The sequence below is a fragment of the Apus apus genome, chromosome 3 (genome assembly GCF_020740795.1).
Source record: "Apus apus isolate bApuApu2 chromosome 3, bApuApu2.pri.cur, whole genome shotgun sequence".
In the NCBI taxonomy this organism is placed as follows: Eukaryota; Metazoa; Chordata; class Aves; order Apodiformes; family Apodidae; genus Apus; species Apus apus.
The window spans coordinates 24,510,371-24,526,540 of NC_067284.1; the positions used below are offsets into that span (position 1 = coordinate 24,510,371).

Sequence of the window (16,170 nt, forward strand, 5' to 3'; positions counted from 1 at the left end):
CAGCAGATTTGTTTATTGATAACAAATACTTGACAAAACAAGAAAACAAAGGAGTATGGAAGCAAAGAGATATTTGTAAGGTAGGGAAGTTTTCCATTGGAAAAAAGGCCAATGCAATTCTAGTACTGTCAGAATATGACCTGTTGAAGAAGATGGTTTCTGGATGAAAATAGACTTCAGAATAAGAGCTATGGAAGAGATCCACTGAATCACTTATCCTTTAAAGACGTAGACTGGTTTCAAGAGCAATTTTTGTAAGTACTCAAATTATTTTTACAGTATTGTGTGAGAGAAACTTCTACATTAGTATTAGTTTAATCTGCTTTTAGCAAAGCCAAATCTCCTTGGTTTCTTACAGTTTCCATCTTGACTAGGAAACATCTCTTACAATGTTTCATTATTTTCTTCATCTACCTTTTAAAATGTGATTATTCCAGGCACCCCAGTTCATTGTGCCCAGTGCAGTGGAGGCTGTGCACCTCTTCATGTGATGAACCTCTTCAAAGTGCGGGGAGGGCAAAGCCACATTCTGAAACAGATGGTCACTCAGCTTCAATACTTGTTCATGCTTCTTTCTGTGTATGTCTGCCATTCTGGGGGATTCTCAGCTCCTTCCTAGCCCAAGTTCTGGACACCAATGACAAGCTACATCTTTGTCCCAGTAAAATAAGAAGCATCTGGTTCTGTTCCCTGGCCCCAGCATGGACTGAGGCTGGGAGCAGTCTGGGCAAGAGCAGTGGGCATGGGCCAACAACCCCTGAGAGAGCTGCTGTCAGTTCGGTAATACAGGTGTCATCTTCCGTGCCCTGGAGCTGCCTGGTGTTTCATGTGATCTTTGGAGAACTCTAGAGAGCAAAACCTGGGCCTGAGTTGCCACTTTGCAATGTGAAATGCTGCTGATTTGGTGGCACAGTGGGGCACAACCTGCCCTTGTGGCAACGTGGTGCGACCACTGACACCAAGGCTCTCAAAGCTCCTCCCAGCCAAGCCTGTCTGCAAGGGTGGAGGCAATTCACAAATTTAACTCTGGCAGGTAAGTTGTCTAATCATTTAGTGAGTTATGCTCATTATCCCTGTCCCAAAAACCTATTTAAGATTTCTTGGAAAGTGTCTTTGGTCCAGTGTGACTAATGGAGAATGTGCCACCCAAGAGACTCCCAGACCTGACGTCAGGGTCAGCTCGGGCTGAAGGGAGGAATGGGCCTGCATTGCCTTCACTGCTCCAAATCCTGGGCTACTCAGCACAGTGGTGGTAGCCATTGCAGCTGGCATGAGCACCTTGCTCCACAAGACTGGCAGCCTTATTTGGTGGTGACTACCTATCCCGCTGGGAGTCACGGAAAGGTCTTCTCTGGAGATAGCTCCTCCCGTAGCCAGTGTGCCAGCAGGTGGATCCGTGCTGACCTGCCTCACCCTCACCAGGTGCTCTGAGCAGTGACCCCCAGGTGTGTGATACCAGCCTGCTTTGGTCCTCCTCACCGCTGCTCCTTTGTCTCCTCCTGCCTCCCTCGTGAGGGAAAGCAGCGGGTCTCAAGCAGTTGCTGGAAGAAGTTGCTTGTTCTGTAAAATCCAGAAGGCGGGCGGGTACCCGGACTCCCTCGTCACCAGCTGGCGATGCCAGGGCCGGCTGCCCCCGGGGCCACCGCTGCCACCGGGCGCCCCTGCGCGGCCCCGGCCCCGCGGGGAGCCCGCCTCCCCCGGCGGGGCAGGGCAGCACAGCCCCGTGCCGGCCCTGCTGGGCCACGGGGCGGACCCGAGCCTGGCGCTGCCGTTGCTGCGAGCGTTGCCTGGGCACACGCCCGCCAAAGGTCAAAACGTAGCCAGTGTAACCGTCCGTAAATCAAGGGCTGAGGGTGAAGTAACCGGACTTTTTAAGATTTCTGCAGAGCTTTCCTGGCAAAACTGGGTAGTTTGCTCCGCGGGTCAGTGTTTTCAGACCTCGCCCATGACCTCACAAGCATTCCCGGTGCGCAGGAACGAAGGGGGGGCCGGGACCCGGGGCCCGAGCCCGAGCGGCCAGCCGGGGCCGCAGGGGAGCCGCCACCGCGGTAGGAGCGGCGGGAGCCGGGAGAAGGCTGCTGCGGTGCGCCTGGGGCGGGCCCGGGCCTGGGGGGGGCTCCGTCCTGCGGTACAGGGGGGTTCTGAATCCTGCCTAACCCAGGGGCTTTCTACGACGAAGTGGCTACATCAGTTGACCAGGGAAAAGCAGTGGATGTCATCTGTCTGGACTTCTGCAAGGCCTTTGACACGGTCCCCCACATCCTTCTCACTAAGTTGGAGAGATATGGGTTTGTTGGATGGACTGTTCAGTGGATAAGGAACTGGCTAGATGGTCACATCCAGAGGGTAGTGGTCAATGGCTCTAAGTCCAGATGGAAAACAGTGACAAGTGGTGTCCCTCAGGGGCCAGTGCTGGACCCACTGTTGTTTAATGTCTTCATTAACGTTATTGACGGTGGCATTGAGAGCACCCTCAGCAAGTTTGCTGATGACACCAAGCTGGGTGGTGCGGTCGATATGCCAGAGGGATGGGATGCCATCCAGAGGGACCTGGACAAGCTGGAGAAGTAGGCCCGGGTGAACCTCATGAGGTTCAACAAGGCCAAGTGCAGGGTCCTGCACCTGGGCTGAGGTAACCCAAGATATGAATACAGGCTGGGGGAGGTCACGCTTGAGAGCAGCCCTGTGGAAAAAGACCTACAGGTACTAGTGGATCAAAAGCTGGACATGAGCCACCCATGTGCAGTTGCAGCCCAGAAGGCCAAGTCCATCCTGGACTGATCAAAAGAAGTGTGGCCAGCAGATTGAGAGAGGTGATTCTGCCCCTCTGCTCTGCCCTGGCGAGACCTCACCTAGAATATTGCATCCAGCTCTGGTGCCCCCAGCACAAGAAAGATGTGGACCTGTTGGAACATGTCCAGAGAAGGGCCATGAAAATGATCCGAGGGCTGGAGCACCTCTCTTATGAGGACAGGCTGAGGGAGTTGGGGTTGTTCAGTCTGAAAAAGAGAAGGCTCCGGGGGGACCTCACAGTGGCCTTTCAGTACCTGAAGGGGGCCTACAGGAAAGGTGGGGAGGGTCTTTTTACAGGGGCTGGCAGTGAGAGGACAAGGGGTAACGGTTTTAAGCTGAAAGAAGAGAGATTTAGGTTAGAGATCAGGCGTAAATTCATCAGTGTGAGGGTGGTGAGACACTGGAACAGGCTGCCCAGAGATGTTGTGGGGGCTCCATCTCTGGAGGTGTTCAAGGGCAGCTTGGATGGGGCTCTGAGCAGCCTGTTCTAGTGGGAGGTGTCCCTGCCCATGCAGGGGAGTTGGAACTCAATGATCTTTAAGGTCCCTTCCAACTCAAAAAAATTCTGTGATGCTGTGAAGCATTTTGGAAGAAGCACACAACCTGTTTTGCAGAGTCAGTCAAGCAGAGACAGTTTATTCCTACAGCTGTAGGACAGAACACAGAGCAACAGAGGTGCAGCCTCTGTTGATTTTACATCAAAAGTACTGGGGCTTATATACATTTACAGCAGGCAAAAGTTGCCTTGTGGAGGGGCTTGATGTAGTGCACCGTGTGCATATAAAGAAACTTTGTTACAGCAGATGTCAGTAACCAAATCTGATGCTTAATATCGCCATGAAAAAATGTAGGAAAAAGAAAGGAAATTAGAAAGAAGTATTGGAAAGTGAACCTGGTAGGAAGCAAATGGAAAAATGAACTTCATTTCAGGTTGCTTACTCTCCAGCATTCCCCTGTGTCTCTCTCACACAACAGACTGCAAAGGACAATTAATTAATTATTTCTGTTAGAATGCAACTTGATAAAGTGGAGTTTTTAACTATATATGCTCTTCATTTTGTCAGAGGCAAATTATCTTTTACTACTATAGCTGATAAACTGTAGCATTTTGGCTATAACCTGCAAATGCTGAAGCTCATCTTTGTTCATCTAAGGCTAAGTGCTCTAAGCATAAATAGAACTGAAGTAGAAAATACCCTTATGTGAGATATTCACAAATGTGTATAATGTAGGGGTCTACTGTAAAAACTTTACTGTTACTTTTGTAACCAGGATTAAAAAAAAATGGTCCTTTACTGCTCTCAAGCCTTTAGGCAAGCTGAACAAGAGAGTGAATCTTCTGAAAATAAGGGTGCTGGATAAATGCTAGCGTACCCTGTTTGCAGCTTAATTCAGTAAGAGGTATGAAAATTGTTTAAAAGCAATTGCATTTCCCGCTGATTTAGGACATATATTGGCTTAAACTGTAGAGACAGAGAGCACAAGCAGTTCAACAAGCCACATGTCATGTTCCAGGCTCTCTGAAGCAAGAGGGAGGGAGGTAACTGTCAGAAGAGGGCAGATAAATACAGGCTTCTGGTACTTGGTGTCTAAGTCTGCCTTTCCATGCCCACCTGGGGTTTCAAAACACTGTGCTCCCACTCTTAAATTCTGAGCAGCTGCTGGAGGAACAGGTAGCAGAGTTAAGTGGCTGGCATCTCTCACTCTAAGACAGTGAGGACCTGAAAGCCAAATGTTGCAATGATCAATGCACCTTCACATTAGGCCATGAGTGACCTTAGAGTGGACTCATACTGGTTTGTATCATGTTATTCCTTTAGTTGGCTTGGAGGGATACTTGCAAAGGAAGTTAATCCCTTTACCCTGATTCTGAAATAATTACTAGTAGTATTCTAAGAAACGCTTGAATTTCTATAAATATTAGCAGCCTTTCTGTGCTGGCTGACGGAAAGCTGGAGAAAGAAGAAGATGCTAAAACTAAGGTTTTCCGGTGTGAAATGCTCTGGAGGTCCTGCTATTGCCTGCCTGTTGCTGGCATGCTACCGTTTATTCTTACATCCTACTGTGTTCGTGGGGAGAGAATCACATTGAGAAGGGAGAAAGGTCCAGGGGCTGGAAGTGTGGAGAGGAAAATAGGAAATAATCATGGGTAAGTGAGACAGTTTTGGAATTTGCCAAGAATACACAAACTAAGATTACAGATAAAGCAGGAGACAGAGAAAGGGATCCAACTAGAGGGAGGGCTCTAAAAGCAACAGTGAGCAGATTAACATACCATTTACAACTCTCTGTTTGTCTGCCTCACAGGGAAATGGCAGGATCTGCTGATGTTAGCCAAAGAAAGATGGTCACTAATTTTCACTGAATGTCATTGTTTTTGTTTTGCTTAGACAAATTCTCACATTTGTTATTGAAACTGCCAGTAAGAAACCAACAGCAAAAATGCATCATGGTAAAAAATAAATAAATCAGGCTCAGCAGAACTGAGAATGCTTGCCAGCTTCTAGGTTAGAAGAGCCTCTTGCTCTTCAAAACGTTTGGGAAAACACCTAATGCCCTTCACATACCTGAAGCCAAGAGTTAAGTCAGCATGGCGGTCACTATAGAAAAGGACATTTTCTTTCTTTTAATTTCCCTTTACTCTCTGCAAGGCTATCTTGCAGTTAGATGGCACATTGACCCTGCTGGGTTTGGAGGTTGTAATTCAGTGTGGAGAAATGTTTTGTGGGACATAATGTGTGAGCTACAGTTTTCAAGTGTGCTGAACACAGGCAGTGCCAGTTTGACAAAATCTTTGTTTTAAACAACATGAAGCACTGGAGTTGTACTCTATTTCTGCAGCAAGGTAGGGCTGGGCATTTCCCAGCAGGTCTCATGAGGCACAGCTGAGGCTTCCTTCTCTCCAGCCCCTGTATCTCCTCCTGATAAAATAAAGGCACCACAGTTTGTATGTGCATCTGTTTTCCTTGCAAGTATGTTTTAATTATTGGCTCATAATTTTGAACATAGCTTCAACTCAAATTATCATAATTCTGATACAGTTTATATATAAAGTTCACAAAGCCTGATGACACAAAACATTTCCCAGTGATTTGTCAAGGAATCAGTATCATGTCTGTAAAAAACATAAAAAATATATTTATACCTTATTGTTTTAAAATAAGAGGCTAAATGTAAACAAGTTGGTGGACAACAGCAGCAGCTGGGATGAATATTCACTCCAACTTATTAGGGTATCTTTGACAGTTCCCCCAATTTTAAATCTTGGGTGGTCAGTTTGAATGTAGAAATACTTGATAACAGATGCCTTCAGGCAGACAAGATACAAATGACATTTCTATCGCATTTTCCAAAATACTTGTCATGGTTTGACTGCTTAAACCAGAACAATACTTTACAAGCTCAGTGAAGTGATATTATAAAAAATCCTGTTAAGAGGCAGATTGTACTGTGTTTTTCTCTTTTATTTAGGCTAGTAACTGTGTTCAAGAAGAAATGTCAGTGTTGTGATCATCCACTGGAGAATTCTACTCCTCTCCTCTAACCATGAGGAAAAGTTGAAGGGACTTGCTTAATCTACACTTTTAACTGCCTCAGTTGAGACAGCATCCATCTACCTTTTGAGTGCATACTGCTGGCTTTGGTTTGGATATCTGTAGCTCACCTGCATGGTGAGGGACTCCTCCTACTTGAATTTAGACCTATTTAAAGAAGACTAGACAGCTAGACTAGAGGTAGGTGTCTACAAAGTTATGTAAGATGAGTTTTCCCAGGTTGTCTACACTGTGTTAACTGTCATGATTGAACTCATGTTTTCTTACCTTGCAGTCAGACGTCAATTCCTTGTAGTAGTCAGTAGACCTGGGATATCTCCTAGAGTTTCTCTTGGCCAGGCCTACAAATCATTAATCCAGCCAAGCTACCTAAGAGTGAGTTTGCAGTTGTGAAACACTGACAGACACACCTTGGTGCACTTGTCTATGCAGGGAAACCTTCAATATCCCACATGATCCTAGATTCTGAATCAAGTTTGTCTATCCAATGGTGCTGGAAATGCTGCTTCTAGCAGCAGACTTTGATCTTCTACTCTTAAAAAAGCTTTTGCTAACAGCAAAGGTCAGCACTCCCAGAAGCCTAGAGAGGAAAGCAGTCATTTCTCAGGCAAGTAAATAAAACATTCTTATGCAGATTTCTGTTTCATTATAAAATATGAACAAATTATTTTGTGCTGGATGTTAACAGAAAACGAAATGTGGGCAGCTTGTGCATCTACAGTGGTACCAAGAATGGGCTTTTGCTGCACTTTGCAGAGACCCCCAGAGCTCTCCATGACACCCCTGCAGGTCTGTGGCATGTGTCACAGCAGCTGGAGGCCAGCAGATGTCCTGGAACAGGCACAGTGATGTGAACACCTCTGTGTAGGTGACTGAGCCCTGCTGCAGACTTTCAGAAGTTGGAAAGAAGAACCTCCCAGAATGTTAGAGGGGGAAAGAGCAAAATAAGAAAGTAAAGAGCCCAAACCAGTAGGAGGAGGTTATAGGCTGTGCTGTCAGTGAGGAGTCCCCTTCTGTGAAGGCTGGCTCTCCTCATGCCATATAGGGTACAGAGTGTTCAGCTTTGGAACTAGGCACCTCCTAAAATACAGGACATTGCAGTGGTGACCACTTTGATGCCTTGTCCTTCTGTGGTTCTAGCTCTAAACAAATAATTAAGCTTATTTTATTGTCAAGCATTTAATACATTGGTATAATAAACACCAGTGGTGGAGACTGATGGGATGAGGATAATTTTCAGCTTCATAGCAGCAAAATGTGTCTACAGGAAGGGCCTGAAGAAGAGAGCCCCCTATGCTGTAGCAACTGGTTTTTTGTTTTGTTTTGTTTTTATGGACTACAATTCATGCAACTTTCCTGTGTAATATGACAATAATATCCCTGCTCGGTTATGTTCAAGGTGATTCAGCAAGTTTTTATACAGCATGTTGACCTTGCATGCAGGTCATGTTTACAACAATATTAACCAGCTAGATTAGCCAGGCAGGATCTTGCATGTGGGTTTATGCTTTATTGATTCTTAAAAGTCAACATAGTTATCAGAAGAAGCAGTCAGGAGTGCAGAGGGCAGTTTGTCTTCTGATGCTGCTCTTCATTCAGTGTCTCCTACAGTTGCCTTTGGTGTGCATTTTCACCAGGGTCAAATTCAGGGAAACATTTTTGACAGAAACAGAAGAAAACTTTCCATGTCCAGGAATGAGATTCAGCAGAAAAAATGTCCTGAAGGAGTATTCCCTGTCACTAGGGAAGGAAGCTTATGACAGATTCAAGATTAAATTGTTGATGAGACTTACATAGAGCAGCAATCTGTTAAAAGTTAAGAAAGATGAAATATTAAAATTTTGATTGTTATAGTATGTTTTTAAAATCATGGGAGCTTTGCAGCCACTCTGAACATCAAACCTTAGACTTGGTCAGGAACTTATAGAGCTGTCAGTGCTCCCAGCAGAGACAGGTCATGCTGCGAGGGACTGGAAATGGCTCTGCAGATCCTGGCTCTCATGTTTTCTTCCCTACAGTGAGCTTAAATACCACAGCCTGAACTGGCATTTGCATTTGGCAGCTCAAGAGAACTACAGATATCTCATTAAGTCATTCAGAGAGAAAATCAGGAAGGCAAAAGCCCAGTTAAAGCTCGACTTGGCCAATGACATAAGAGACAACAAAAAAGTTTTTACAAATGTATCAACAAAAAAAAAAGAGCCAGGGAGAATCTCCATCCCTTACTGGATGCCAGGGGGAACACTGCAACCAAGGATGAGGAAAAGGCTGAGATACTTAATGCTTTCTTTGCCTCTGTTTTTAATAGTCAGACCAGCTACCCTCAGGGTGTTCAGCCTTCTGAGCCGGATAATAAGGATGGAGAGCAGATCAAGCCCCACCATAATCCAGAAGGAAGTAGTTAACGATTTGGTTCTGCACCTGGATATGTACAAGTCTATGGGGCCAGATGGGATTCACCCTAGAGTACTGAGGGAGCAGGCAGGGAAGCTCACCAAGGGAGGTGGTTGAGTCACCGTCCTTCGAGGTATTCAAGAAAGTTGTAGATAAGGTACTTCAGGGCATGCTCCAGTGTCCGAGGTTGTAGTATTTTGGGTTTTGTTTGTTTGTTTGGTGGGTGGTTTTTTGGTGGGATATGTGTTTGTGTGTTGGTTTGTTCTTGTCTGTTTGTATTTGTTTTGTTTCAGGTTTTTTTGTGTTGATGGTTGGACTTGGTGATCTCAGAGGTCCTTTCCAACCATGATGTATCTGTGATTCTGATTGTTTTTAACTAACAGGTTGCCAAACAAAGACAATAGGAAGCAGACAATTTTCTGCTGGTACAGATGTTACCAATGATCTTGACCTCTTGTGAATTGTACATTTGTACACAGTCAGCACTAGTCAGGGATTTATTTCCTGTAGGTGAGAAGTGACTAAACAGATGTAATTGGTTTTATCTTTTTAACAAATAGGAGCTTCCCATTAGCAGAGAACTATTTGCAGTTCTCTTTGTAGGAGGGGCTAGAGGCTACAAAATCTTAGGGTAAAGCTACTGAGAGCTTAGAGTGAGTTACACTGTGTACAAGGTAAGTTTTCTGGATTTTGGACATGCATAGGGAATTAATGTACTTAAAACTAACTAGTCGATGGGATTTATGGATTAAATACTTGTATATACTTGTTAATACTTTCTTTACTAACATGGTTATCAAATGTTAATTTACTAATCAACTGTTTTCTGGGTCTACAGATTCAAGGAAAAGAAACGTAGGTCTCAGAAGTGTAATGTGTTTCCTCTCACCCCCTTCTTCCTATTGTAGAGAAGATGACAAGCTATTTACAAGGGGAATATGGGGTGTTTTAGCCATTTGTTTTTGCTGCACTTAATACTTCAGCTTCATTGTTGACACAGTGTTAATAACTGGGAAGCTAGTGTTAACTAGGCACTGTCTACGTGTTTGTTTCTGATGTGCACATACTGGTTCTGACTGGGGGGATGACAGCCTGTTTGGAAACTCTTGTTGCTTTAAATTCCAGCAGAGCTGGAATTGCACTGAGCAGGTATTGCACTTTGGCTCTATCTGTGGTAAAGGCAAATCTAAACTTACCAGACACAACATTAAATTCCATGTCTTCAGGTGCTTGCCTAAAGAAATGAAAGCAGGGAGTGCTGTAAATGACATTGAATACTTCTAATGGGGGAAAAGAAATCCTTCCTGTTACTTTAGAAAGCAGCATAATGGCTGCTGGAGAAAGCACAAAGATTGCTGAATTTATGTTGCGTATCTGATTAAACAGTAAACTGTGTCCTGAGATAATGCTAAAGTAAACAGTGCAGTCTATCTTGCACACCCTGCCTTTTGGTCAGAGCAGAATGCTTTGCGATGCAAATGAGTTTTGATTTGCTTGTTCTCTAACATGAGCAAACTGCTCTCAATACAGAGTTCTACTTAACTCAACTGCACAAATGAAAGACAACTTAAGGCAAAAGGATATGATGCAGTCTCTCAATATACTCTTTCACCTCCTCTACTAAATTGGTGAGAGTCTTGGATGATAAATCATTGGTTTCAAGATAAATCATTGGTTTCAAACAAGACAACTTTGAACAATGCTTGAGAACAGAGACTCAAAACCAGCACTCTGAATATTTATTTTGCAAAATGTGCTTCTTTATTCCAGATACTAGGAAATCAGACACGTAGAAACATGTCTGGAAAACCCAAGCTGCACTACTTCAATGGACGAGGCCGAATGGAATCAATACGGTGGCTACTAGCAGCAGCCGGGGTTGAGGTGTGCCTCTGTTTTTTATACTAAGAACATGTGACAAATACATCTTTTTACTGTTACTTATAAAAAATGTGACTGACCAGCAGTTTCAAGTTCTGTATTTAGTGCCTTGCTGACCAAGCTAATGATGACCTCAAGCTTACCCTAAGCAAGGCGGCAAGTTCCCATTTCACTTCCAAGTATAATTTTTCAAGCCCACTGGTAGCACCATAAATTCCTCTCCCCTGTAGCTAGTGAAAGAAAAAAGTTAAAACCACAGCAACAGAACCTGGCTTCTTATCTTCTGACCCAAGGAATTGAGCACCTTCGATTCTGAAGACCTCCAGTTAAATCTCAATATCCAAAATAGCAAGCATTTTTTATGGTTACTACAATGTAGCTTACCCCAGAAGATAATGTCTATAACAAAACATAGTGACCGGTTTCATCTCTAGCAGTTTCTGATATTGGAGTGGAGAGGGAGTGTGGGGATCTGTGTTTCAAGAGCTGGGAGGTTTTGTCATGGTTTTACTCAGCAGACAGGTGTTTGTGCCTTTCAGTCACCTCAGCTTTAGCCAAAATCTTACCTGCACAAAAATATGAATCACATATGAGAGAGAAGAAGCTGTGGCAGAGGCAAAATAAGTTTTTAAAGATATCACTTCCAAATCTGATTTCTATTTTTAAAAAATAGTATGCCCCAAAACACAGCTCTATGCCCTCATTTTCTCATGCAAAGCAAAAGCTAAAACATGTAGTGACAACACAACTTCTATTCTGTGCTTCCTTCCTGCAGTTTGAAGAATGCTTTATGGAAACAAAGGATGATTTCGCAAAGTTACAGAAGAGTGAGTGTCCTTCACTTGTTAATAATTGTAATTATTTGTCTTAGAACGGCTACTAAGACTTACATCTCTTAAAAAGAAAATCTAGGCCAGACTGTACGTGAGGTTATCACAGATGCACACTGCAGTGTGTTAGATGGTATCATTCATCCAGTTCACTTGGCTTTTCAAAGAAGTCTGAGCTAGGGTTAGCATTTGTAGTCCGGCTCTTCTTTAGGAATAATTACTTGATCTCTCTGCCATCTGCTAGCTTCAATAAGTATTTTGAAACACAAGCATAAATGAAAATATGTCCTTAATCTGCATGATCACTTTACAGCGGATACAAAGATGGATGTAGCTGATCAGTTATCTGAGTCAAGAAATGTGATTCCATAAAGCAAATACTCTGTCTCACTTCTCTGATCGGTTCTTGGAGGTGTTTTGACCTCTTCCTTGCTAGAAAAATGCTTCTGCAGACTTTTAAGCAGTTTACACGGCTACAGTCTCACATGAAGTGATATTTGGCTCTTGCAGGAATCTCATGAAACCTCATTGCTGCCTGCTTCACACCCATTCAGATGTGTGGCATTGTATAAAGTCAATATGGTTGTCACAAAGATATGATCTGTGTTTATAGTCACATTATATATTGACAAGCTCTTAAATAGTGTAGATTTCCATAATAGTTACCAAAGCATGAGAGAAACTGTCTCATTATGAGTCAGATCTTTCAGTTCTTCTCATATGTATTAACCTCCATGAAAATAATCTGAGTTAGGGTCATGCAGTGCTGGATTTGTCTTTTTCAGTGTATGCTTAAATCTCTGCATTTGGGTGCTTCTTCAGATTTGAAGAAACTTCAAGAAGCTGATTGCTGTAATATTATGCTATTAACATGTCACTAAGAAATGGTTCTTGGCTTGAGAGTAAGCTTTTTTCCACACTCCATTTGAGAGTGAGGAAAGCTGCCACAAATAAAAATAATATGGATGGTTACTTTGCCAAACACCCACTAATGGTTCTCACTGAGAGGATGGAATGTCTTCTTGTCTTTGTCCCCATTTTCCTAGGTGGATCCCTGCTGTTTCAGCAAGTGCCAATGGTGGAGATTGACGGAATGAAGATGGTGCAGTCTAGAGCCATTTGCAACTATATAGCAGGAAAATACAACCTCTATGGGAAGGACCTGAAGGAGAGAGCCCTGTACTGTAACAGTTCCACCTTTAGACTTCAGTTCATGTAACACAGGGGGTGATACTGCAGCTTTTCATGTAGCAGGTGTTGACCATGACTGCATGTGATGTTTACAACAGCAATAACCAGCTACATTAGATAGGTAGCACGATGCAAGGGAGTCCATAAAGATTAAAAGTCAATACAGTTAGAGGAGAGCGGTCAGTAGAGCAGAGAGCAGACTATCTCACTGATGCTACTTTTTGTTTTCAGTTGTCAGCAACAGGCATTTTTACCACATCAAATTCAGGGAAATGTCTTTGGAAACAAAAAGACTCTTTCTAATAATCAGGAATTAGAATTAATAGCTGGTTATTAAAGGACAGGGCTCTTAGGGCACATGATTTGGCATGAAATATTTTTAAAGGCTTCAAGTTAATTAACACAGGTAAAGACATTTCAAGATATTTGTTAGAAATCATATAGACCCACTGGTTAGCTTACCATGTCAGATCAGATTTTTAACACAAGTCTGGATGACACGCACTGCCAATTTTGTACTCAGGTTGAAAAAAACCTACTACAGGCAAGTATCACCCTTAGTGAAAAATGGTACAAGTTTGGGTTAGGCATTTTGTACTTGTCTTTCATCCATGCTTCTCCCCCTGCCTCCCTCACTCCCCAAAACTGCTGCACTCTGTGGGAAACTGCTCCAAGATATGCCAGTGGCTACTGTGCTATTCAGACCTGCTGTGTTTGAATTGACCAACTGGATCTATTATTTTCAGAATTGATATGTATGTGGAAGCAATACTAGATCTGAATGAGTTAATAATGACCCATCCTTTACAACCAGCGGATAAGAAGGAGCAACATTTTGCTACTATTGTGAACAAGGCCACAAACAGATACTTCCCAGTCTATGAGAAGGTATGTGGCAAAGATTAACTGTGGTAGCTTACTTAATATTTTTTTCCTGAAACTCCATCCTGGATTTACACAAACAATTTTTATTAGAGGAAAACAGAGAAGAAAAATTACCACTAAAATTTAAGTGTTATGGTGGGGCTGGGACAGGGATGGAGACAGAACAGTACAGAGGGGACAGAAGGCACTACAAATCTGTGACAGATGCAGAGCTGCAAAAACTCAGAACCCACTGAGCTCCCCAGATGTCACATTTCAGTCTGTATGATGTTTCAAACAAAAGATACTATAGCACCAGCTATTATGTAAAGTTTCCTCCTGAAGTGCGGAACCCCCTGTACCATACATGCTGCTTAAAACAGTACAGCTCCTTTTGTAACAGAAGGGAGCACAGATTAGCTGGGTGTCAAGATCGTGAGACACAGGTTACACATGGAGAGCTCCTGATGCAATACTTCCCAAACTGAAGAGGAAACAGGTGAAAAGTAAAGGAGCTGCCCATGATTTGAAAGAGTTTGATATGCTCTTACTATACCCTAGGCTGAAATTAAGCCACTTGTAAATTTTGTATAGGCATTTACAGTGATGATTGAATCCCATTAAGCTTAGCCTTCAAAACAGTAGCACTGATGACATGAGCTACAGAAGTGAAGGCAAGAGGAATACAGCTGAGCTGCCAGAAAGAAATGGAGAAGAGAATGGACTTATAAATTATGCCTAGGATGACAGTACAGTCAGATAATTTGTTTGTAGTACAGATTTTCTTACTGCATTTCCATCTTTCTGTGCCGGGTATGATCTTGCTTTGAATATATGAAATCACACAGAGGAAGAAAAAAAAAATCACGTCTGCTTCTGGTTCTCTTGTTTTCAGGTTTTGAAAGACCATGGACAAGACTTTCTTGTTGGCAACCAGCTTAGCAGGGCAGATGTGCAATTACTTGAGACCCTTTTAACAGCAGAAGAATGCAAGCCTGACATACTTGACAAGTTTCCTCTACTGCAGGTAATCAAATGGACAGTTTTAATGGCAAATGAATCAAAGGAGGACCACTGATTTAAACTGGCTGAGAAATATGGGAGTGTGGGAGTGTGAGGGAAAAAAATGAAAGACAAAATAAAAATCAAATATCCCAAGTAATTTAGCGAGCCTCAAATACTGATGGTTATTGATGCCTTCTGTCACTACAGCCACAAAAGCACAATAGGGTGAAACATAGATTTTTCTGCAGGATCAACTCAACATGTTACTTTTAGAGCCTGGATAACATCTAAATGTCTGACAGTTACCGTGGTTATTAAGCATAATGCTGTTTTGGTTTTCTTTTCTAGAGTTTTAAAGCAAGAATAAGCAATATCCCCACAATAAAGAAATTCCTGCAGCCTGGCAGCCAGAGGAAACCACCACTACAAGAAAAAGATTTACCCAGAGTGATGGCAATTTTCTACTGAGCAGCGACCTAAACCCACAGAAGCTGTATTTCATTGCCTTTGTGTTTGCTGACAGTGGCAGAATGAAAATGATAAAAATAGCAAAAAGGTTTTTGATCTCTCTTTCCTTCAGCTACAGCACTGGTTTTAGCCTACTGCAAATACCTCCAAGCTAAATGTCCACGAGCATAGCAGCAGATGGAACAGGTCACTGAGTTAGGGGGCACTCTGCGCACAACACAGGATGTCTTCTATTACCTAAGAGATTACCTGAAATAAAGTCTTACTACTGACATTCAAAACCAGTTTGTTCAATGACTTCTTGCTGCTACTGATACACCTAAGGGCTCAACTGGTTCTGTTTTTCTGGCATTCCCCAGAGTTGCTGGAAAATGAAAAGAGCTCAGCCCAAACAGGGGGAAGACATACCTGTTCTGGGAAACACCAGGCAAACCCTGCATGTTCTGGTCTGATGGGGATGACAGGTTTGGATTCAACTATTCTTTGAACTTAATTCAGATTACGCTGGGACCGGAGTTCCTACTGCACTTTTGTTTTGTCACTAGACATTTAAACTCTTGTACTGTAGCAGCTAAAAGCACTTTGCAGACTTGACTGAGAGGTAAATGCTTGCTACCAACTGTAAAGTTGACAACTTATTGTTTGAGGAAGGAGGAGTCAGATTGGTGTGAAACCTTGAAACGTAGGACTTCATGTTGACTTTTGTCACTTCATATTAAACGCAGTTAAATATAAGTTGTAGGTAAGTTATACATTATAATCATTTAAATCAAGCTCTACTGCTGAGAGGCTAACAAGACAGCTGAACATATAAATACTATTTCAACACTAAATCAACCAAATCTAGTATTGAAATACAACAGCTAGTGCTCTAAAACCAACCAATGTGCTATTATTGGCAGTTTTGACCTGGGCAATTTCAGAGCACTAAAACTCTTGCTGACACCAATCGTTTCTTTGTAAGAAATGCCATGAGGTTGGAACCAGGTTTTCCCATCAAGAAAGGTTCTTGTTGAACTTCGATGACGGTCGGACTCGGTGATCCCAAGGGTCTTTTCCAACCGCAGTAGTTCTGTGATTCGGGCAGCACTTGCAGCTGCCGATAGCTGTCAGAACCAAGAGCCAGAAACTTTGGCCGTGGCTGCCAGCCCCCTACCGTGCCAGCTCCCCTCCGTACCCAGGAGATCGTA

General features: G+C 43.1%; 1 protein-coding gene across 1 annotated transcript; it reads left to right on the forward strand.

Annotated features, from left to right (window-relative positions):
• Positions 1 to 9,324: 9,324 nt before the first annotated feature.
• LOC127382140 (glutathione S-transferase-like) lies at positions 9,325 to 15,261 on the forward strand. Its single transcript, XM_051613339.1, has 7 exons — positions 9,325 to 9,415; positions 10,512 to 10,625; positions 11,398 to 11,449; positions 12,499 to 12,631; positions 13,390 to 13,531; positions 14,403 to 14,534; positions 14,861 to 15,261. Exons 2-7 carry the CDS (start codon positions 10,539 to 10,541, stop codon positions 14,978 to 14,980), a joined length of 666 nt encoding a protein of 221 aa, XP_051469299.1. The 5' UTR covers positions 9,325 to 9,415; positions 10,512 to 10,538; the 3' UTR covers positions 14,981 to 15,261.
• The last annotated feature ends 909 nt before the right edge of the window (positions 15,262 to 16,170 follow it).

Excerpts from the sequence above, each read along its gene's own strand:
- LOC127382140 (XM_051613339.1), top strand. The coding sequence starts at position 10,539 with ATGTCTGGAAAACCCAAGCTGCACTACTTCAATGGACGAGGCCGAATG. Across the intron at positions 10,626-11,397 it reads TAGCAGCAGCCGGGGTTGAG|TTTGAAGAATGCTTTATGGA; the intron begins GTGTGCCTCTGT and ends TCCTTCCTGCAG. Across the intron at positions 14,535-14,860 it reads ACAAGTTTCCTCTACTGCAG|AGTTTTAAAGCAAGAATAAG; the intron begins GTAATCAAATGG and ends TTTCTTTTCTAG.